This window comes from Ovis canadensis, chromosome 1, assembly GCF_042477335.2.
Source record: "Ovis canadensis isolate MfBH-ARS-UI-01 breed Bighorn chromosome 1, ARS-UI_OviCan_v2, whole genome shotgun sequence".
Taxonomy (NCBI): domain Eukaryota; kingdom Metazoa; phylum Chordata; class Mammalia; order Artiodactyla; family Bovidae; genus Ovis; species Ovis canadensis.
Genome location: NC_091245.1, coordinates 168,393,736 through 168,417,922, shown reverse-complemented (window position 1 = coordinate 168,417,922; position 24,187 = coordinate 168,393,736). Strand labels below are relative to the sequence as shown.

The following is a 24,187-nucleotide window of genomic DNA, read 5'->3' as shown; positions in this document are numbered from 1 at the left end:
CTGTTTTTAGTATTCCTACATACTTCTGGGAGATTTAAAAACCTACGTAGCTTAATTTGGTTCTTATTTAATAAAATCACCTCTTTTTACATATGAGGGAACTGTTAAAAAGTATTTTATCCAGGTACCAGAGTACACTGGGATAATGTGTTACATAACAAAGAGGAAAAAAATTGTGCATTTTGCTCTACATCACCACGCAGGTAAGTTGCTCACATGAGCAGGAGATAACTTTGTATTAAAAACTTTTTTATACTACAGGTTATTACTGAATCATCTACTATGACTGTATTTTACCTGCCCATGGAAATGAAATGGTGATTTACAGTAAAATTTCTATGTAAAATATTTATAAATAAGTGATACAAATGTTATTCCCCCCCAAAAAAATAAATACTTAATACTTACTATAACAAATCAAGGACCCAGGAGGAAGGAATTTTAAGGTTTCATGAATATAGACACAGCTCTCTCTGGGCACCTGCTCACCTGAATACTGAATACCGTACTGCTGCGGCGCCTGAGGGGGCGCCTGTGGCTGCTGAGTGCCATAGCCGGGCTGCTGCGAGTACTGCTGGTACATCTGACCTGCAGATGAGACAGGGCAGAGGCAGGTTTAACTCGGCAGAAGAGAAACATCTTTAAGGCACCTTTAATTCTCTCCCCATTCACACACATAAACACTCAGAGAACTAACACACAGATTGTGTTTGTTCCTCTTTAAATATCCATGAAGAAGAGAACAAAGAACAATTTAACAAGTGTGGCAACTCTGCTACAGATTAACTGTGGAGAACTCTAACTGACATCAAATAACGAGCGGTTACTTCAGAAACTCCAAAAAGCAAAGGTTTTCAAACTCAACTGCCAAAAGATATGTACTACTAATGTTCAGTAAAAATCAATAAAGAAAAACGTGGAAAAAGGGACAAATACCATGAATAGCTGCTGTGATTTCCAAACATGTAAGGACTTACTGGTTCACATCTTAAACCTCTCTACCACTTTACAGTTGTTCCAATGGTGGATTTAGCTAGATCTAATGCCTAGAGCAGCAATAAAACTTGCTGAAATATCTAACTAGCACTTAAATTTTTTAAAAACCTAGCTAGTATTTAAATCTTTAAAACAACTTTATGTTGCTGATACTTTAAAAATATTCAATTACCTGCTGTTAATCAAAAGACTACAGGTAAACAGTATACTTTCAGCAGAAAAAACAGTGACTAAAAGTCAATGCATTACCTAGTGCCATTCAAACTTAGGTGCAGGAAATAGCTAGTTCTCACAGGCTGAAATCTCAAGATGAAACCCACTTTACTGGCCTGGGTGTCCAGTCTTCTGTACTGCAGCACTAAATACGTTATGCCCCTAACGACAGCTAGCTTATGTCCTAGCAAGTAGTGGTATGCTTTCATGATGGGAATAAAACTGAAAGAGGAGCACTGGCATATATACACTGCCATGTGCAAAGCAGCTAGTGGGAAGCTGCTTGTAACACAGGGAGCTCAGCTCAGTGCTCTGTGATGACCTAGAGGGCTGGGATGAGTGGGGGGAGGTGGCGGGGAGGCTTAAAAGGGATGGGGTATTCATATGCTTATAGCTGATTTACCCAGTCGTACAACAGAAACTAACACAGCATTGTAAAGCAATTATCCTCCAATTAAAAATTTTTCAAAAAAAGAAAAATTTTGCTTAATGTTATTAATCCTCTTCCCAAATACAAAAACCAACAAGAAGTTTGTTAAACACTTTCTTAACACTTCAAGATTTATAGACAACATAAAAAACACAGAAGTTAACCACCTTTTAGAAGATACTGTCTTAATCCTAGATTGTATCTCAAAACTATATTTTGGAACAGAAGTGACAAGGATCTGATACAGAAATATGATACAGGGGGGAAATACATGTAGCATTTGACAAAATGGGTTCTAATTCTTAGAAACTAGAAGGATTAACTCTATAATACAAAAATGAGCAAAGAACACGCAATGCATGTAAGAAGGGAAAAAAGTCAACCTCATTAGCAGTCCCTATTTCAGGTATTAAAAAGAATAAGCAACTTACCTGGGGTCTATGCATCATAGCTAGTAAGAACCATCACCAAAACCCAGGCATAACTCTAGATTGCTACTTAAGGAGTTTTATATATGTTATCTCATTTAATACAAATACTAACTTAGGTATCATCAAAAAGTATGAGATTAAAGCTCCAAGTAGTAGATTGCTGCCAAGGAGCCCAGAAACTCCCAACTCAAAATTTTAAGTCAAATCATTTTCCTCAACAAAAAATAACAAGTACTACAACTCTTCTTGAAGCAAGTGCTCCATTTTTTTCTTAATTTGCTTCAAACTCCTTGTGAAAATGCCACCCCTGGAATTAAACACTATCTCAACGAAGTATTTCTCTTACTTATTTTAAACACACTTCCTACAAGTCCAAAACGGGACTCTCATTCTCTGTCACAGTATTCTGAAAATTAATAAGTCTGTGTTCAGTTGTAAATGAGGAGGAACAATTTGACCTAATGGAAGGAGAGAGCTACAGGATATATTAAGTGAAAAAGCAAGGTGCCAACATAGTTCACAGTAAGTTTATGATTTGAGGAAAAAAAATATATATATATAAGCTATGTTTTGTGCATTGTATTTTCAGAATCGATGGTAGAAAAAAGTAAAACCAATAAAACATACTACCTAGGAGAAAGAGAATAGGATGAAGCAAAGAGTAACGGTGAGGCTTCTGGGACTGTATTTGTGACACAGATTGGTAGTCAGCCTCTGTAATGACCCTCAATGACTCCTGCACAGGCATAGTATAAGATAATGGGTTGGTATCCTCATATTTTGAGAAATTAGAAAGATTAACTCCAAAATACAAAAAATTGGCAAGCAACAAGCAATAAATACGTGTGTATTCATTCTCATGTGTAGTCCCCTCACACTGAATCGGGCTGACCTATATATACCATTAGTACCTGGCATGCTGAAGTCCATGAGGTCACAGAGTCACAAACGACTGGGTGACAGAACAACATATACCATTAGAATATAAGAAATGACGCTGACATTTCTGAGGACAAGTTGAGAAAGACAAATATCTCATTTCACTCTGTCTTGACCACTGGCTCTGATGGAAGTTCCCATGTCATGAAGTCACCCAGGCAGCCCATGAGATCTGTTTGGTGGGAAAATGAAGTCTCTTGCCAACAACCGTATGAAGGGGTCATCTTAAGATATGAATTCTTCAGTTCAAATTAAGCTTCAGATGACTGTAACCTCACAAGAAACCCTTAACCAAAACCTTCAAGCTAAGCTTCTCCCAGATCCTTGATTCTGAAACTGTGATAATAATTTTTTGCCATTTTTATGTTTTAGCATAAACTGTTACAGCACGTTCACATACATAGTTTTGACTTTAGAAACATGTAGGGTTGACAGCTATTAAAAAAATAAAAGACTTAAGACACATTATTAAATGAAAAATGTGAACCTTGGGAGACCCCTAATTTGAAAAAGCCCCCAAACGTAACAAATAACTATGAGACAACTACGGAAATTCAAATATGGTATGTGGTGACATTAAGAATCACTTAATCACTTAAACCATAATGAAAAAGAATATATACATGTATGACTGAGTGCCTTTGCTGTACAGCAGAAACACAACATTGTAAATCAACCATACTTCAGTAAACTATTTTGTAAAAGAACCATAATATTGTTAGGTGAATAACGACATGGCGGTGACATTAAAAAGAAAAGAATATCATTTAGACATGCATACTGAAATGGCTGAGTGAAAAGCTGGGGGGGATGCGGGACAAGAAAGATGGAATGTTAAAATATTAAGCTGCATGACAGAAACATGAAGAGTTATCTTTACTTTTGTATGTTTCAAAACATACAAATGTTATAATTTACATAAAAGCTACTTATCCATTGTATTGGCATATGATTTTACAGATCTCAGTTACATCTTTGTCATCTTTCTGCTTGTCAAACAGCAATACTTTCTAGTCTTCATTGACTTTTAAGTGCTCTTCTCTGTATCCTCACCACTTTATTGTGTTTTTGGCAACTACTCAAGTCACATAGTTTTCCAGTAACAGAAGCACTTGCTTCGTTGAAAAAGGATAATACTGTCCATTTTGTTTCATTTCATGATGTTGATCCTTTTAAATGAACAACATATTAAGACTTAAATCCTTAGGAAAGAAATTTACAAATCCAAGATCTCTCTTATGGAATTTAAATAACTCAGATTTATTTTTGATTATTATTTCATATTCTAAGAGATTTCTATGTTAATTATGAGTAATAATTTGTACTTCTGTTGGTTATTCTGCTCAAAGCATAACCAGCAGCTGATCTAACTAAATGGTGATACCAGGAACTCATTATATATTTGGCATATGTCAAAAGGTATTCATTAAAGTAGCCAGTCTTAACCATGATATGCTATACGTGTTATGAAGTGTTTCAAATCAGTCACATTCCAGATTTCCAATATGTAGTATGAAAACCAGAATGTTTTTAATAATGATTACATGCTGATACACTGGATATACTATATTAAATAAAATATATAACAAAAATTTTACCATTAAAAAATATTTTTAAATGTGGCTAACAGAAAATTTAAAATCATATATAGCTTCCACAGTATTTCTTTTGGACACCAATGATCTAGAGATTCACTTCTAAAATGCTAATCTATTGACTGATGTCACAGTAGTAACTATACAATTTTTTTCTATTCTAAGTTTTAATGTACCCTAAAAAGTAACAGCTTTAAGAAGGCATACAATTAATGCCATGATATGGTGTCAATCTGATGACTCTGGAAAAGGGAACTTGGTTGCTGGGTGTCAGAAGTGGGAGACAGCATTTTCCAATTTCCACTGTATATCCTTTTATATTTTAAAAATTTACCTATTTGAAAATAAACTTTCAATTAAGATAAACCCTTGAAAGAATAATTTGAGATATTATTAACAGATCCTTAAATCCCTTTCCTTTATAAGTGAACAGCAAACATTATTTGGTACAATTACCCTTCCAACTCCCATCCCACAGCAGTATACATGGCTTTAAATGGGGTTGCTTTTGTCTTTTTTAAAGATGTTAGTTCACCTGATATAGCCATTAAACTCCCATCATATCCAAAGCTTTTCCCTGTTTCAGACACATTCGCTTCAATTCTAACTGGGTCCAGTTCTGACAGCTGCACCTTGGTACAAAAGAAAGACTAGGACTAAAGTTGGTTGAGAAGAGGCTTCAACAATAAGAAAATTCTTCCCAAACTACTCATTTCTCAGCAAAATGCCACCTGCTGGTTCCTATCACTACCGTTCATCCAATTCATCCAACAGGACAAATCTAAAAGTACCCAAAATAATTAAGAATCTATTACAAAAGTGCCCCTTCATTTAAGGCCGTTTTGGGAGATTTATTTAACTTCACTGATAAACTCAGTCACTTGCTTCTGGTGCCGAAAATACACACTATCACACTACCTAACCCCTTTATACAGATAAGAACACCACCTGGTGACTTTTAAAGTAAAATATGGGGCTTTAAAAGGCCTAACATGCACAGGCAATTCAAAGAAAGACTATCTGACCATCTAGAAGGAACTCCAAAATCAGTAAGCCTGAGGGCATGTTCTTCAGCGCTCCAAAGGTCTCAATGAGGCACCTCAGTGTCTGCTATTCTGCGCTTGCGATTTCCTTCAACAGCAGCAATTACCCCTACTTATTTAACGACTAAGCTTTTTTTTTTTTTTCCACATTCTGTTTCATTTAGGACTAAAGACATTCTCTGAAAACCACTGATTCGGTTCACTTTTCTGTAAGAGAATATCAAAAGCCGGAGAGACTAAACTGCTCATCTGAGGACATGACATTTAGAGAGGAAAAAGTCTGATTTAAAATACACTGCTTTTTCTATAAAAGACTTATTGTTAACCGCATAAAAATATAAAGGGCTATTTATCTTTCAAAAAAAGCTATAGTTATGCTTTACCTTTGTTTTTAAAATCTTTTTAAATTACAAAAATAATACACAGTTGCAAGAGAGGAGGGGAGAAGGAAATAAAATAGGACCTAAAAATTATGTCTTATACTTTTTTAGGTTTTTTCTTTTCAATATTCAGAAGCATACCTGACATTGTTCTATTCAGTTTAACCTGAAAGCATACTACATCAGTAGGTCAAAAATATTGACAATTGTGTTCACAGCATGAACATGTAAGCTTTTCACCATTACCAAAAATGTCATAATAAACATTTCTGCACATGTACCTTTCTGCACATGTGCTTTAAGCTCTATTTTACCTTCACTCTGACCTGCTTGAGTCTGAGCTCCTGTATATGGTGGCTGCTGTGGCTGAACTCCTGGTGGGTGAGCTGCGGAGGAGGAGGAAGCAATGCTGTCGGGAGTTCCTGACCGGTCTTCTGCAGGAGCACTGGGAGGCCCTGGGTGGTCATGAAAACTCAGCTCAGTTTCTAATACAAGATCTGTCCCCAACAAGCCCAATTAGTAAATTTGGTTAAGAGACTAAAAGTAAAGTACTACAGAATAAGCATAACCCAAAGGCAGCCTTCTAAACTGATGTATGTATATATACTTTTTCCCTTTGCTCTAATCTCACAAGAATCCAAAGCTACGACTAGAAATCCTTCCCTACAGAGTGGAGTGGTACATTCCTGAGTCTTATACTCACCTCTGCACTACAAAATATCCACCTCTTTATACAATCCTATTCATTCCCCCAAGTGATCATTAATTGCCATTCCCTCCACAGTTCCAGTTTTACGTATCTAAAACATCCTTAAATATCCTCCACACTTACTAGTGAGCCTTCTTCACTCAAATACTTTTCTCCACTTGTGAACTTCTATAGAGTATATACTTCCACTCTGCATTTCTAAACAGAAAAGTCTTCCCTCTTAGACTAGGAGTTCTTTCGGCCAGGCACCTTTCTGATTCTGTCTCACAAAGTCTACCTCTTAATATATACATGGAACCACTCAAAGTTCTTTTAAAATAATGAACAAAGAAGTAAATGGAGAGAGTCTGCTATAGTTCTAGTACTATATAATGAGCAAAAAAGACATTCTGAAGACATAAATTTGCTTCAAGTTCTTTTTGTTTGTGCAATACAGAATAGTATGATTAGAAACACTGGTTTTGGAGCCAGACTGCCTAGGTTCAAATCCCAATGCTGCCACTTAGTAGCTCTGTAAATCCAGGCTTGCTACTTGATCTCTTTCTGTGCTTCAGTTTCCTCATCTGTAACAAAAGCAATTCCTACTTCATAAGATTACATAAGGATTATGAGTTAATAACAGCTTATAGCAAGTGCTTATAAAAGTAATTTTATGGGGAGGGGCAAGAGGCATAGGGGAATTAAGAGGTCTAAACTACTATATATACAGTAAGTAAACTATAAGAATATATTATACATCACAGAAAATATAGCCAATATTTTATAATAACCATAAATAAAACATAACCTTTAAAAACTGTAAATCACTATGTTGAACATCTGAAACTTTATATAATATCATAGCATCAGCTATACCTCAACAAAAATATATATTAAAAATAAACATTAAAATATTATTAAAATATATTAAATATATCAATATGGCTAATATAAAATATATTTTGTAATGAAATTTTAAAAGTGATTATATAAAAAGTGATCACCACTTAAAAAGCCCTACATAAGTACTTGTTATTAGTAGCAGACTAATTTCCCTGAGGCCAAACCTCTATCCTTTACATTGGTCTATCCCAAAACTTACTAGCACTGTATTAGGCATACGTTGGAAACTGACAGGTCAGGTATTCATGAGAACCTAAAACTAGGACAATGGTAGTGGCAATGCAAGAGAAACTGACGAGTGCCAGAGTGAAACGTATGATCACTCCTGTGCACCACCATGGCACTGATATTTATCAGCATCCAGACAAATACACACACACACATCCCCAAGAAGGGTAACACAGGTAACACAAAGACACTATGTTATTATTCTAAAAAAATACTGCTTCAATTCTCTTCTCCCCTGCATGTAAGCTATTAATGTTGCTTATTCTATCGTTAATACTTTATTCCTCCTTCCCATGTCTACATTCACTACTGCTACTGAGTTTTTCACATCATAACCAAAGTAATACAAAGTATCCTGGCATTTTCCATGTGTAGTTTTTCCTACTTCAATTCAACATACAAAGCTACCAGAAAAATGGTCTTCAAATACAATATGAATCATAGTAATCATATTATTCTGGTCTATACTATATTCTTAATTAAACTTTTAAGCCTAACTTTGTATGTAACTATTTATTCCCTCTGCCTGGCATATCTTGAAGTCTTAAATAATAAGAAGCTGTAATATTAACTTGTGTTTCAGTTAATCTACAAGAAGTTTCTGTTTTTCAGATAGACCACTTATCTGATGTCTTCTTTTGCCAACAACATACATGATATACAAGTAGTTGTCTTTTCCAGAATGTTATACAATTCTCTTTGATAAATAACCCCATAAAAGTCTCAAAGAAAAAGAAAATTAATAGAAAATCCTATTTTTCCAGCTACTGATAATGACAAAGTAAACTGCTCAGGTGAAACCTCCCCCAAAATAACAATTTAAAACCCTGGTCAAAAAAGAAGAAAACAACTACTTGAAATTATTGGAAGTCAGCCAAATGTCGGCGAACACCAGGAAAGAGTTTACCCTCAATGGAATTACAATGGGTAAGAATAGCAAACCATGCTCTCTGCAGCTTCAACTGCAGAAAACCAGTGTTAACTTCATGGTTGGCTACATAGCTAGAAATTTGAGGAAAATCCATTGAGGAAGGAATGAGAAGAAATGAGATCTAAAATCTGAATATAAGCTCCAAAGCCCGAGTTGACCACAGAATTAGGTGGGGAGAGGGTGACACCAAGAGGGTACAGAATAAAAAGCACGATCTAGAGCTGAAAGGACTGAGCAGAGCTGTCAGCTGCTTCACTCTGGGTGAAAAAAGGAGTAGTGTGAGTAAATATTAGAGCAACAATAACAAAAAAATCCTCACAAGAATATAAAACAAAAATACCTTAATAAATTGAAGAGAAATAAAATCTTAACGACCTGACTAAGGGCTTCCTTGGTGTCTCAGATGGTAAAGATCTGCCTGCAATGCAGGAGACCCGGGTTTGATCCCTGGGTCAGGAAGATCCCCTGCAGAAAAAAACGGGCTACCCAGTTCACTATTCTTGCCTGGGGAATTCCATGGACAGGAGGAGCCTGGTGGGTTCACAGAGTCAGATACAACTGAGTGATTAATACTAATGCAATATTAATGAATGAAAAGGTAAGGAATCTTAACAGAAAAAAAATTAAAACTATAAAAACAACTAAATGGAAATTCTAGAGAAGAAAGGGGAAATTCACTAGAAAGGTTTAACAGCAGATTGGCAATGGAAGGAAAAACACTAGTCAACTTGAAGAGAGATCAACAGGAATCATTCAATCAGAAGAACACAGAGAAAAAAGAGTAAAGAAAAAGGAACCTCAGTAACCCATGGGATAACATCAAGCTCTCCAATGGATGTGTAATGGGACTCCCAAAAGATAAAAAGAAGAAAAAATGTTGAAGAAATGATGCCCAAAATATACAAAGAAAGCACAGTAAAGACACTGTTTTAAGGTTAAAAACATTCAAATAAAGGCACTTTCTACACTAAACTGTCCAGAACTCTACATTTAAAATAAACTTCCCTAATTTAAGATCAGAAGAGAGACTAAGCCATCAAACAAAATTTAAGTCCCACAAGAAATCTGAAATAAGATCATAAAATGATTCATTAAAAAAAAAAAATAAACCCTCTGAATTCTACTTTTGGTAAAATTAACTTGAACCAGAAGTTTATTCATTAAAGAGAAGCGTTCTACTGACTGAGAGAGGGCATGAGAAAGCTTTGCAGGGAGCTGGAAATCATCTGCATCTTGATCTTGTTGGTGTTTTACATAGGTGTATACATATGTAAAGACTTACTAAAATGAACCCTTAAGATTTGAGCACTTCACCGTTTGCAAGTTTCTTCTATTAAAGAAAGAAGGGGAAGAAAGGAAGGAGAGGGAGAATAAAGGATGTGAGGAAGGCACTAACTTACCTGAAACCTGATCATCTGTTAAGCCAAATGCTGACATGACATTTTTATTGATTTCATCTTGGTTTTTTAAAGGATCAAAAGCTGACATACTTGCTGCCATAACCTGAGTAGACTGTTTACCAGAAGAATCAGCAGCAGCAGGCTTTTCTTCCCTACCATCCACAGTATCTATAAAAGAAATAAGCAAAAACTTGTTTCTATTTTATCTATATTCAATAAGGCCTAAAAAATACATGATAGTGAAATACGTATGTGCATAAACTCTGGAATGGTGAGGGTATCTCTGAGTACAGGATTGTAATTTTCCTTTCTTCTTTGTTGCTATTTATACTTTTTTTTGTAAAATGGGGGCAAGGTCAAAAAGAAATGCAAGATAAGTAATAGCTTTTATAAAAAATTATACCTATATACTTCCCTAAGAATTATCAGATGAGGAAAAAAAAATACAAGCGTCTTTACACAGAGAAACATTTTACCGTTCTTTCTGGAGTGCTATGACATATATCCTAGTATCAGGCACATACTGTGCACTAATGCTTTATTTTCTAAAATGATAAAAAGCATTTTAACTAAAGTTATGATTATCAAATTTTATGCTTTACTTCTACTTACCTATTGGTTCATTATCTACTGGTACATGGAAACCTCAAGCCAACACGTATTTTAATTTACAATGTCTTCCTTTAAAATACTTATTACAGATAAAAGATATGTGTCTGAAATTCACTCAAAATAACATGGGGGGGGGTGGAAATGTGAGTATAGACGGCATGATACTATGAGTTGATAACTGGTAAAGTTGTGAGGGTTCATGGGATTCATTATACTATTATGCCTACTTTTGTATACATTAAAATTTTTCCATAATAAAATATTTTGAAAAGTAGAATTTTAAACACTATGAGCAGGAAAAATTTTAAACCACACACTTTTCTTCTAAGAATACTAAGGTTCTAAACATGCATTTATACTATTACCTTGTGAAAGAAAAGAGATTCAAGAATAACGTACATTTTATAAATAGAAATTTGTAATATTAAAAAAATATTACAAATACTTAAGGCCAACACATCAAAAAAGTATTACAAATAAAACAAACTAAACAAGTAAACAAAAAGAAAACTGCTAACCATTTACTGAAGTAACTGATGTTATCAATTCCTTTCTGTTACCAACCAAGTAAATGAGCATTAGATCATCTCTGTGATTACGACCAAAATTGATCTTGTGAAAAAATATTATGAACCAAGTGGACTATAAGCACACACGGGCTTGCAGCTCTTTTCTTCTTATCATTCCTCTAGTTATATTAGTATCTCCTAAATCTAGGTAGGAAAACTTTTATAAGCACTCCTTTAAAATGTCTGCCAGTCATCCATCTTCCTCACAAACTTCCCTCCTTCAATTCCAAGACCATATCCCAAGAGCATATCACACCAATTTTAGGATTATTTCCCTTCACACTGCTATCTTTCACTACCTATTCATCCTTCCACTTATGGCAAACTAAATTCATCAGGAAACACAATATATATCCAACTAGCCTACTACCTGCTCCAGTAGCTGCTGCATAGATACTGCAACAGGTCAATCCAGGATTGAAGGAGACCTACACATCATCTGTCTCACAGAGGAAAGCAACTGTCCAACAAGTCCACTACAGAGGTAGAGTGCTGAAGGACATAGGTAGCTGCATGTTTTGGGTGAGGGCAAGCCATAGGATTCTGAAGAGCTCTGACAGCTGACAGGTACTTTTTTCTGGTGAACTAGACTTTCTGATGTTTCCGAAAGTTTCTGATGCAGCTTATTTTTAGTTTTGTTTTTTTCCCCCCTTGAGAAGACTATTAAATCAGAATATGTTCTAACAGCTTAGAAGCTTAGGAAACTTCATAAAATGAAAGTGGGTCAAGAGTTAAGCAATCTTTCTAAGTATGGGAGAAGAAACAAAAAATAAGCTATAAGTGCCTATAAAAATAAAACACAGAATGTCATATTCAGTTCATTAGGCAACTCAGGACACAATGACTAGAAGCATGGCCACATAAAGAAACAATACATGATATAATTTCCAACATGCAGAGGAGAAACCAGTTTTTAACATCTCTTTCATTAACACAGGTGAGAGGTGAACAATAAAACATATGACCACATGGAAATAAACTCATAAAGAAAAGCAGTATGTGGCAAGAAGTAATAAACAGAAAGGCTGTCTCACCAAAACCAAAAAGCTTATAAATCTACATGTAATTTCTACACAGTACTGGCTCTACTTATTGAATTTTGATCTAAGTTTCATAATACTCTACAGATGCTTCAAGCCCGTAAAATTATATGCAAGTGTTGTTATATTGACATCTATGATTTCTTCTGGGAAAATGGTCAAGGTTTTCATTTTTGTGTGGAGAGACAGGTCAAGAAAAGGCAATATGCTTCAACCTGAGTACAAAGGCTTTATCATAAAGAGGCTGGAAAGATCTCATTGTATCTTGGCAAACCTTTTTAAAATGTTCTGAAATCTAGAGGTGGAACTAGAAATTACTAATCAATCACCAAATATTTATCAGGTCACCTACCATTAACACAAGTCCATATGGCTGGAGGAAGCAGGAAATGATTGGGAAAGGCATCTTTATTTAAACTATAACTACAAATTAAACTCCAAAATTTAGAGTATTTCAGAATCTAAAGGTTACAAGAGATTATACAATGCTACTTTTCCACAAAATCATCTTCTATTAAGCCCTTTATAGACAGAAATCCAGAATCTATAAAATACTATTTCACTATATAGTTTTAAACCTATGAAACTTACATGCAAACACAAAAGTGATTTTTAAAAAGTGTTTATTTTTAAAGTGCAACATCTAAGAATATTAAAAGTTGAGACGGCAGGTTTTTTAAAATCTACTTTCAAGCCATATTTAAATTTCAGTCTACATTTAATATTTGGTCCCCAAACTACTTTCAGTTCCAAATTTGTCATAACATAACATAAATAGTATTCCATATTTATCATAACATAAATAGTACATCATCTGTAAAATGGGAGAAAAAACTTTTTTTTGCATATTATGAACACTGTGCTTAAGATAAACATTACATTTGAATGTACTAACCTAAAATTACTTTTACTTGAAACTACTTCATATATCACATAAAACTCAAGAAATGATTTCCATTCCTAAGGTTCATTAATTAACTATAACACTGTAAAGGGTTCAAGAGCCAAAGGGATTTGAAAACTGACCTATGTCATAACCCAGGAGTCTAAGACTACCTGTAAAACAATCACCCAGGGAGCACTTTAACAATGGGATTCCCGGCCCTGCCCTCCAGGAGGTCTATGATGAGATCCAGGAATTGGTACAACAAAATCTCCCTGTAATCTTGATGAACAAGGTTCCCCAGGTAGCTCAAACAGTAAAGAATCTGCTTGTAATGTAGGCGACCTGGGTTCGATCCCTGGGTCAGGAAGATCCCCGGGAGAAGAGCGTGGCAACCCACTTCAGTATTCTTGCCTGGAGAACTCCACGGACATAAGAGACTGGTGGGCTCCAGTCCATGGGGTTGCAAAGAGTCAGACACAACTGAGTGACTAACACAACAATCTTGATGAACAGCCAGGTTTGGGAAAACAGATATTGAATATTAGCACAGACACAGAACTATGAAAGAATGACAATGGAGGTGCCATTTTACTCCTGTTGAAGAATTTTTTTTTTAATGTGCAAAAAGTCATAAGAAGGATAAATCAGAATAAAATGACTTCATGGTCTACCGTTTTCAGGAATGCTGGAAGATGGGCCTGGTTCTCCAGGTGGTTCCAAGCTATCCAGTAAGCGATTCACTTTATTTCGGAGTTCTATCAGTTCTCGACGAAGATATTTCACCTGACTTGATTCAAGGGGTCTTGGTTGGCCATTAACTGGAATAAAAGCATTCATTTTCTTAAACTTATATGTAACAAGGAAAAATCAAAATTAACTTCTTTAAAAAGTTGAACTCAAACAAGATACCTATTGATATCATTCAAATAACTTTTTAAGGAAAGGATTTTCATTGCTAATTTATTTTTGGAAGAAGTAAATATTCATCAGTCTTTGCTGATGATCTATGGCTTATGACCTATAAGCCCCGCCCCCAAAAAATTCATTAAAGAATTCAACTACAGTGAAATAAAGTAAAATTGCAAAAAGCTTTAATAGAAATTATGTACCTTCAAAAGCTCATTTTACTTCACACAATTTTTTTTTTAGCCTTGAAATAAGACAATAAACACCTTATTAAAAGTATAATATGACTGTAGGTCTGTTATCCTTCTTGCCTACTTCTGACCTGCCCCCCAAAAAATTAGTTACCTAAAATAACTGCCCTAAATAAAATGTAACCTCTTTAAAAAATATGCAGAATTTACAACTTCACGTCATCACTCACTGTCTTTCAAAGTAGTTACTTTAAAAGAAACACACAAGCTAGAAAAATTCAGATTATTCAAAAATCATTGGGCTTTTTTTAAAAAAGGTTAATATTACTTCATTTAATTACCCATTTTATCCAAATGACTTTCAGCTAACTAAAATAAAAAAAAGATCCGTCTTCCAGCAACAAAGACTGTCATCACTGAGATTATTAATTAAAAAAATCAAACTTTTTAATGCATTTTATATACTGACAATTTGTGTGTGTGTGTGTATATATATATATATATATATATCTCTTACATATTTATAATTCCTGAAACATCAAACTAGAAATGGACATCTACTTGAAAATAAAGGTTCAAGGAGATTTTTTGTAGAATATTTCAAATATCAAACCAATATAAGCTTTTAAAAGCTAATCCACCAGTATTTTACATACTACCTATATATTTATGAGAAAGTTCAATATAATTTCCTACCTGTATCAATTACTGGCTTTTACTGGGTATTACTGTTTTTCCTTTAATAGCTGAAAAGAAGAAAAGCAGCTCCTGAAAGCTAAGAACTGGCCCTGTAGTGTAAGACAGGCTTTTGTGTTGCTCTAAGCTGGCATGGTATTCACATGTAGGTTTCTGAACATAAACAATTTCAGAACAGACCAACAGTACAACTGCATCTCAATAAATCTTTTTTTTTAAAGCAAATAAAGAACACCACCAACTATCATTAAAGATCAGTCTGGGACTGATATAGCTCAAGACAAAAAAGAAAGCCAGTCCATAATCATGTGAGAACTCAGACACAAGAACATTGACCAAAATGTCACAAAAATGACCAAACATCCCTGGCTAATTATGAGTGATGCTATTTTACCAATTGCAAGCTTGCCTCAATTCACTCCCTATATCTTCTGGATAAGATTTAGTAAGATAAATCATAGGACTACTACCTAACAGGTAAATCATAAATCATGGGATTACTACCTAATCATAGGACTACCCCTACTTCCTGACAACAGCCAATCTAGAGCAAAGCCCCATTCCTTCAACCTTATGCAAAAGTATCTAACACAAACTCAGTTCAGTTCAGTCGCTCAGTCATGTCCGACTCTTTGAGACCCCATGAATCGCAGCACGCCAGGCCTCCCTGTCCATCACCATCTCCCTGAATTCACTCAAACTCACATCCATCAAGTCGGTGATGCCATCCAGCCATCTCATCCTCTGTCATCCCCTTTTCTTCCTGCCCCCAATCCCTCCCAGCATCAGTCTTTTCCAATGAGTCAACTCTTTGCATGAGGTGGCCAAAGTACTGCAGTTTCAGCTTTTGCATCATTCCTTCCAAAGAACACCCAGGACTGATCTCCTTCCGAATGGACTGGTTGGATCTCCTTGCAGTCCAAGGGACTCTCAAGAGTCTTCTGCAACACCACAGTTCAAAAGCATCAATTCTTCAGCGCTCAGCTTTCTTCACAGTCCAACTCTCACATCCATACATGGCCACTGGAAAAACCACAGCCTTGACTAGATGGACCTTTGTTGGCAAAGTAATGTCTCTGCTTTTCAAAATGCTATCTAGGTTGGTCATAACTTTCCTTCCAAGGAGTAAGCTGCAGTCTTTTAATTTCATGGCTGCAGTCACCATCTGCAGTGATTTTGGAGTCCCAAAAGATAGTCTGACACTGTTTCCACTGATTCCCCATCTATTTCCCATGAAGCGATGGGACCAGATGCCATGATCTTCATTTTCTGAATGTTGAGCTTTAAGCCAACTTTTTCACTCTCCTCTTTCACTTTCATCAGGAGGCTTTTTTGTTCCTCTTCACTTTCTGCCATAAGGGTGGTGTCATCTGCATATCTGAGGTTATTGATATTTCTCCCGGCAATCTTGATTCCAGCTTGTGCTTCTTCTAGCCCAGCGTTTCTCATGATGTACTCTGCATATAACTTAATTAAGCAGGGTGACAATATACAGCCTTGACGTACTCCTTTTCCTATTTGGAAGCAGTCTGTTGTTCCATGTCCAGTTCTAACTGTTGCTTCCTGACCTGCATATAGGTTTCTCAAGAGGCAGGTCAGGTGGTCTGGTATTCCCATCTCTTTCAGAATTTTCCACAGTTTATTGTGATCCACACAGTCAAAGACTTTGGCATAGTCAATAAAGCAGAAATAGATGTTTTTCTGGAACTCTCTTGCTTTTTCCATGATCCAGTGGATGTTAGCAATTTGATCTCTGCCCTACAAAATATCCTCTCTAACACATTTTTACTGACATGCTATTGTCTCCAAGGTGCTCATTCTCCTTCACAGCAAGTATTAATATTTGAGGTTAAACTCCCTTTCACTCCTAATACTGCTTACTTCTGTCGTTTTTTAAAAAACAGTAAACTTGAGAGGTTTGCTAGTTATATATCTTCAAAATTGCTGATCCCATCAATTCCCCCAACTTCTAGTTCATTTCTGCTTTTTATTATTTTCTTTTTTCTAAGTTATCTGGACTTACACTATCCCCTTTGTATTTAGCTTTAGCACACTCTAAAAACTTTGTCATGTAAAAGTCATCACTAATTCCTAATAGAAATCTAATTCCTAATATGATTTCTTCTATGGTATGTTACTTAAAAGCATATTTTTATCTGCAAAAATATGGGAGTTTGGGTTATCTTTTTTGCCCAATAGTTTCTAATGAAACTGAGAAAATGATCTCTAACATATTCCTTCTCTGATACTTACTGAGACTCACTGGAAAACCTAGCAGATGGTCAACTTTTATAAATGTGCAAATGCACCAAAACAAAACTGAATCCTGTCCCTGATTGCTAGATGCACACGATCAAGCCTGTATCTGTTTTGCTTAAATGTTGAGGCTGCTTGATCTATCAGTTTTGGAGAGAAGAGTATTAACAGTTCTGATTACAGATTTTTCCTTTTTCAGGTGTGCAGCAAAATGATTCAGTTATACACACATATATATATGTGTGTATATTCTTTTTTCAGATTCTTTTCCATTATAAGTTACTGCAAGATATTTAATATAATTCCCTATACTATACAATAGATTCTTGTTGTTTATCTACCTGAAGTTTTTTTAATGTTTTTTCCATAATGCATAGTTCTTATATTCTTATTTCTTCTTTTATGTCTAATAACAATACATATTTTATTAACACTTCTACCAAGTTCTTAGAAATCTAATCCCACTATTAGTTGTACCCATTGTTTCTTGTTTACAGGGATGTTTCAGGAGTCCTACAGTTTTGAACTCTTAAGTTCATCAACAGGATTTTATCTTTGAGAAGCCTATGTTATTTGAATTGAGAACATATACCCTCCAGAGAAGATTTTTGCCTTTGTTTCTTACACTTTTCATGGTGGTATCCGGGTTTGGGAGTTCCCAAAGGACCATGGTTATAAACCCTTAAGAGAGTCTTCACAAACCCCTGATAGCTGAGGATATATGAGTTTCTTTATCAGTTTCTTGACTTTTCTTCCACCAATGAAGAGAGATTTTTCTTCTACAATCTGCTTTTTGAGAGTATAGTCATTGAGGGTCTAGGACCCAAGACCTACACCATGTAGACACCAAGTGACAAGTCCTTAGATTATGCAGACTAAAACCTTCACCATCACCACCAAAAGAATCTCAAGCCTCAGCTTTTGGTACTTATGGCCCTGGTTTTTAATTTCAATTATATTTTGGTCCCTGACATCTTCCTCACATTCCTGAGCAAGCTCAGGTGCGTAATTCAAAAAATATATTCAGTATCATTTATCCAGTACATTCTCAGTGTTTCTGAGATGAAGATTTTCAGTTTACCTAATGCCTGATAGCTGGCCAAAAGTGGTTAGGTATTTTAAGACTCAATATTGTAGGAAGAGATATGTTTTATTTTTTTTTTAATTTAGTAGTTTTTGTTCTTATCATTTTAAAGTGATTCATACACTCCTTCTTAGATGGAGATGAAATAAATACAAATTAAATCAACTGGCCACTGATCCTATTTCATGGAACTGTGCGTTAGTGCTACATAATTTTTAAAAATGCTAACCAAAACATCCAGGGAAAAAGTCCACATTTTTTTTTTTTCATATAATCATGCTACTACTTTAACTTCGCAATCATTTCTATCTTTTCCCTTTAGTGTTCTGCCTTGCAAATCTGTCATGATCTGTAAGGAAATAAAATCTGTAAGATTAAATTTAGTCTTATGTTTTTGTTTTTTAATCAGAACTATCTCAGATCTTAAAACACTCCTTAAAAAATAATGTCTAAAAAAAGTATCAGTTCTGTCACTTAGCCGTGTCCGATTCTTTGCGACCCCACAGATTGCAGCACACCAAGTCTCCCTGTCCATCACCAACTCCTGGAGCTTGCTCAAACTCATGTATCAGTCCTATCCATTAAACCCTGAGAATAAGTAAAAACATACTACATTGGAAAACAATTATATATTCTTAATGAACTAAACTAAATTGCAGTTTTAACCCAGAAATTATTTTCAATCCTGGAAACACTTATACAACTGGCATATATTACTATTTAAGGTAACAGCAGATGGGTTATTTAAAATACGTCTACTTTCTATTAATCTTCAAAGAATATAGTTAAGCCTTAAAATTTAAAAATTCTGATATAGAAGAAAAAATTATCACTTAATTTTGAATCTTTAAAAGGAATAAACTAAAAAGTATTTCATAAAAATACAAAGAAGAGTAAATATATTAGAAAGTTTAGCACTTACCAAATAATGTCAGTTTCAGTATTCTACTACACTGAATTGCAAAGGAAAGGTCAGAACTATCAAAAATTGTTATAAGATCTCCATCTGAAACAAATAAAAATTTCAGATTTGCATCAGTAGTAAGCTAGGATATGTATCAATTAAAATGCAAAATGTGGATCACAGAACATAGAGAATATTCCATAAAACCTTTAAGCATAAAGGATCTAGGGAAGATGTATTTATCCAAAAGGATACTAAATTAATTTTATTTCTTTCATAGCAAAATATTTATCTTATTCTCATAAAACGAGCCAACACATAGCTAAGATTAATGTAATCTTCTACTAATCACCTGGAGGAAATTACAGTTTAGATTGAAATCTTTTCTATTCTAAAGTATTTAAATATATTTATCAGAAATCAAGGTAATAATAATTCTCAAGGTTCAATTTTAATTCTAAGTACAGTAAAACACCACTGACACAAACGGAGGGAAAGCCATATATGACAGTAATGAAAAAGGCTGCAAAACTTTCTGCAAAATTGTTCTAATAAATGGGTAGACAGTTGAGCCTTTCAGGTCTCCAATCATCTCAACACTGAGATGAAAACCATCAATTCTCCTCAGGAAAAATATTCCTGTACACAAGAATCTGAAATCCCCTAGATCCCAAGGATAAAGAATACTATAATCAGCATATCAATTGCCTATTCAAAACCTTTCAAAGGGCTAGGAAATAAAAGGCTAGAGAAAGAACAGAAGAGAAGCCACTGCAAGGTATCCTCACAGACACACAATTTTAACACTGATTAGGCCGGTTATTTTGGATAAAGATGGCAATAAAAGCCATAACTGAGAGTTTTATCATCTCTTTACAGCAGACCAGTGTTTTTTTGTTTTTGTTTTTTTTTTAACAACACACACATCTAATGCTCAACTTTAGGGATTCTACTCATAAACATATTTTTAAGTACATATGTAAAAGAAGGAAATTTTCTATAACTGGTCTTTTTCTTTTCTGATTTTCCCAACAGAAATAAGAGTATCTATGACATCAGGAACTCTTTACCTAAGTCAGCTCTCTAAACTAGTACCCAATACAGTCTATGGAACACAAATCTGTATAATTTAAAAAAGCACTCAAAAACACAATGAAAAACAAATTCAGTGTGATAACCAGATGTAGAAGACAGTTTCAACAACGAGGATACCCTAAGCTAGGGAGTTACAAACTGCAATCAGTGGATAAATTCTGGCTTAAAGAATTCAAACTAAGGATAGTTTTTATATTTTTAAAAAGTTCTAGAAAAAAGATTAGCAAGGCCTTATAGGACCCACAATTCTAAAATATTATGTGATCCTTTAAAGAAGGAGTTGGCTGACCCTTCTGCAAACAAAAATGAGTTAAAAGAAAGGCATTAAAACAGTGAAGTTAGTTTAAGATATGCCAACTCTGAGGTAAGAGCGAATCATCTCAGGTTTTGTTGTTCAGTCACTAAGTCATGTCCAACTCTTTATAACTCCATGGACTGCAGCACACCAGGCCTCCCTGTCCCCCACTATCTCCCGGAGTTTGCCCAAGTCCATTGCCAGCTTTGAGGTAAGAGCAAATCATCTCAGGTAAAACCATTAAAAACTTGAGTTGTAAAGTCAAACAAAAAAAAGAACAAACTGATCACATTTACGCACACATTTGGAAGCCAAACGGGATAATCAATGTATTGTAAACAGATGACGTTACGAGTTCAGTTCAGTCGCTCAGTTGTGTCTGACTCTTTGCGACCCCATGAAACCGCAGCACACCAGGCCTCCCTGTCCATCACCAACTCCTGGAGTCCGTTACTAGGGAAAAGAATAAGAAGAAAACGCTCTCCTTTTTTTGTTCCTAAACTCGAAAATTAGTTTTGGGTAATATTAGATGAAGGGGCTTCCCCTATGACTCAGCTGGTAAAGAATCTGCCTGCCAATGCAGGAGACACAAGAGATGTGAGTTCAATCCCTGGGTCAGGGATCCCCTGGAGGGGGATCTAACTATCCACTCCAGTATTCTTACCTGGAGAATTCCATAAACAGAGGAGTCTGGCAGGCTACAGTCCATGGGGTTGCAAAGAGTCAGACACGACTAAGCGTCTCACACATCCACTTTTCAACATTATATGAAATATTGAAAAAATGAAAGGCATATTACATCTCTAGTGAAATAATTGGCTTAACTGACCATCAGTGATTTATACTTCCCTTCCATAGGGTAAGTTGTTGGAAAGTGGCTATCCAACCAGGGACAGTTCCCAACCCGCTAACATCTCAGCACAGTCATGTGACTGGGGTCTGGTCAATGTGATGTGAGCTGAAATGATATAAACCACCTCAAGGCCTAGAGAGTACAATCTCCCATGTGATCCTCTATACTCGATCTTCATGCATCTGCTTGCTGAATGCAGATGCTCAAGGTGAGCTTGTAAGCCACGTACTGAAGATCTCAGAGCTTCGTCAACCTGGGCCCCTGAATGATTTCTTGAGTGTTAAACCACTGAGATTTTAAGGTTTTTATTCTAACAGCTGACATTACTTTAAACCGACACACAGAGAAAAACAAAGAAGCTATTAGGGATAAGAAAAACTGAGACAGCACAGTGTCAGAGAAATAAGAGTATAAAACGATGCTGTGGATACCAGTGCCAAGTGTTGAGATCAAGAGGAAACAGACTGGAAACAAATTCAGCAGTAATAAAGATACTGGTAACCACCTAAAGCCCAGTTTCACTAGAGATGTTAACAAAGACAACAGGTCAAAAGAAAATAGAGAGTCTACTGAGGCAGCTGTGAAACCCTGCGGTCTGAACAGCAGAGAACAAACTGTAAATGCAGTAATAATGATTCTGATTATACTTCCATCATCAAGGCCAATTTTTTAAAGAGATTTTGCCTTGATTATAGCAATAATAAACAAATGCTTTATGTTTCCAAAAAAGAAAAGAAACGACAGTCTACTAATATAATTCCACTATGTCGTTGATGATATATTTGTCAAGTAAAATCTATCTCCATAAAAAGTTCTGTAGTCAAATTAGCCCGGGAACACCACATAAACTGAGAAAGTACTTCAGCATAATACATGCTCTGAAAATTCCTGCCAAAAAAACAGCATTTCCATACTTAGCTGACCATGAATCCTTTTTCATTCAAAACATACTAACATCCCTTTCACTTTAGGAAATATGAGTGCAAGTTTGGTTTTAAAGCAAAAAGGAAGCCAGAATTGTACAGGCATAAGAGAAGAACAAATGGCTTGTAAAAATGTGTGAGTATTCTATCACTTAAAACCCCCTTCTAATAATAAATCACTTGGCAAATTTTTAACTTATAACTAACTACATGGGCATTCCCTTAAGTAAAAGAAAGTGGTACTCAATTACCATAGGAGGAAACAGAATTTTTATTCGGAGTTCAATGAAAAACAGGCAAAAGAACACATAAAATACTTAGACTTTTAAAAACTTGAGAAACACTCTTACCTTCATCTTTATATTTAATTGTAACTTCATCATTACTCAGAAGTTTTCCTCTGAAGACTCGCTGCATCATTAGCACTAATTCATCATAAGTAATATCTTCATTATGAATGGGAATTCGTCGAATATCCTCCCCAAGCTGAGCTTTGATGATTAGTTTCCCACTCAGATCCAACTGTCCATTCATGGTGGACTCCAGGATGTTCTATGTATGTAACTCTAGAGAAAGACTGACAAAATGGTCTTGATGATTAAATAGCTATAAAAGGTATTTTAAAAGCTAAAAAGCAAAGCTCCTATTAGAATCTAAGAAACTCTCAGTTTCAAAGGAAATTCACTGTTCCAATGTTACCATATTTATGGTAAAACGGTCTGGAACTGGTTTTATTATGTGCATAAGAAAATAAGTTTTATTATTTTATGTCTGTTATTATTTTACCCAGATATTTAACTGCTCATCTGATTTAGATTTCTTACTTAACATGTCTAGATCAAAATCCTGATCTTCCCCTCAAAATGTGCTTCTCTTATAGTTTTCTCCATCTCTGTTAATGACAATTCTCAAGATATTCAAGATAAACAAAAAAAGCTTAGTTCCTCTCTTTCCCACACACCTTACATATACCAAATTACCAATGAATCTAGTTGCCACAACTTTTAAAATATCTCTAGAGTCCAACCCTTCACCTCTATCAACTTAATCCAAGCCACCAGCATCTCTTGCCTGGATTACTGCAAAAGACTCCTAACTGATCTGTCTGCCTTTTACCTTTGTTTGCTTAACAAAGGTACCCTCACCATATCAGAGCTATCCTGTTAAATAAAATCTAGTATAACTACTTTAAAATCTTCCAACAGAGTCTCATCTCACTCTTGATAAAAGCCAGAACTACAAGGTCATGATCTGATTTAACCTCATTTCCCACTTCTCTCCCTGGCCACTCTGCTACACTCGGACTTTACAATCTCCTTCTCAAGACTTGGCACTTGCTGCTTCCTTAACCTTGAGCCCTTTTCACACCCCTCACATGATTCAGATTTCTGATCAAATGTTAACTTCTCAGAAGTTTTTCCTGGCCATCTAATTTAAAATGGTTTACTGTCACTTTCTTATTCAGCTTCATTTTCTGCAAAGCACTCATCACTATCAAACATTTTAAAAGTATTAATTTTTATTCTTTTCCACTAGAAAATAGGGAGATAAATGTTTTTGTTCACTGTTATTTCTGGAGCCTAGAACAGTGCCTAGCACGGTTAATTATTTTACAGTCATTAAAGGAAGGACAATCATTAAATACTAGCTTCCAAACCCTACTAGCCTATCTATATTAAATGCTAACCCTGAATAGGAAA

At 35.2% G+C, this 24,187-nt stretch overlaps 1 protein-coding gene across 4 annotated transcripts in view; it reads right to left on the bottom strand.

Annotated features, from left to right (window-relative positions):
- TFG (trafficking from ER to golgi regulator) overlaps positions 1-24,187 on the bottom strand; it is a 31,480-nt gene that overhangs the window by 3,862 nt on the left and 3,431 nt on the right. For 2 of the 4 annotated variants that reach the window (XM_069552151.1, XM_069552162.1), the window contains exons 2-7: positions 22,838-23,064; positions 19,340-19,423; positions 13,956-14,102; positions 10,178-10,345; positions 6,342-6,482; positions 490-588 (exon numbers count right to left, since the gene is read on the bottom strand). In XM_069552151.1, coding sequence (XP_069408252.1) covers positions 490-588; positions 6,342-6,482; positions 10,178-10,345; positions 13,956-14,102; positions 19,340-19,423; positions 22,838-23,021 — 823 coding nt within the window. In that variant the 5' untranslated portion in view covers positions 23,022-23,064. The remainder of the gene's footprint in view (positions 1-489; positions 589-6,341; positions 6,483-10,177; positions 10,346-13,955; positions 14,103-19,339; positions 19,424-22,837; positions 23,065-24,187) is intronic. The other 2 variants (XM_069552173.1, XM_069552184.1) reach the window with 1 other exon arrangement.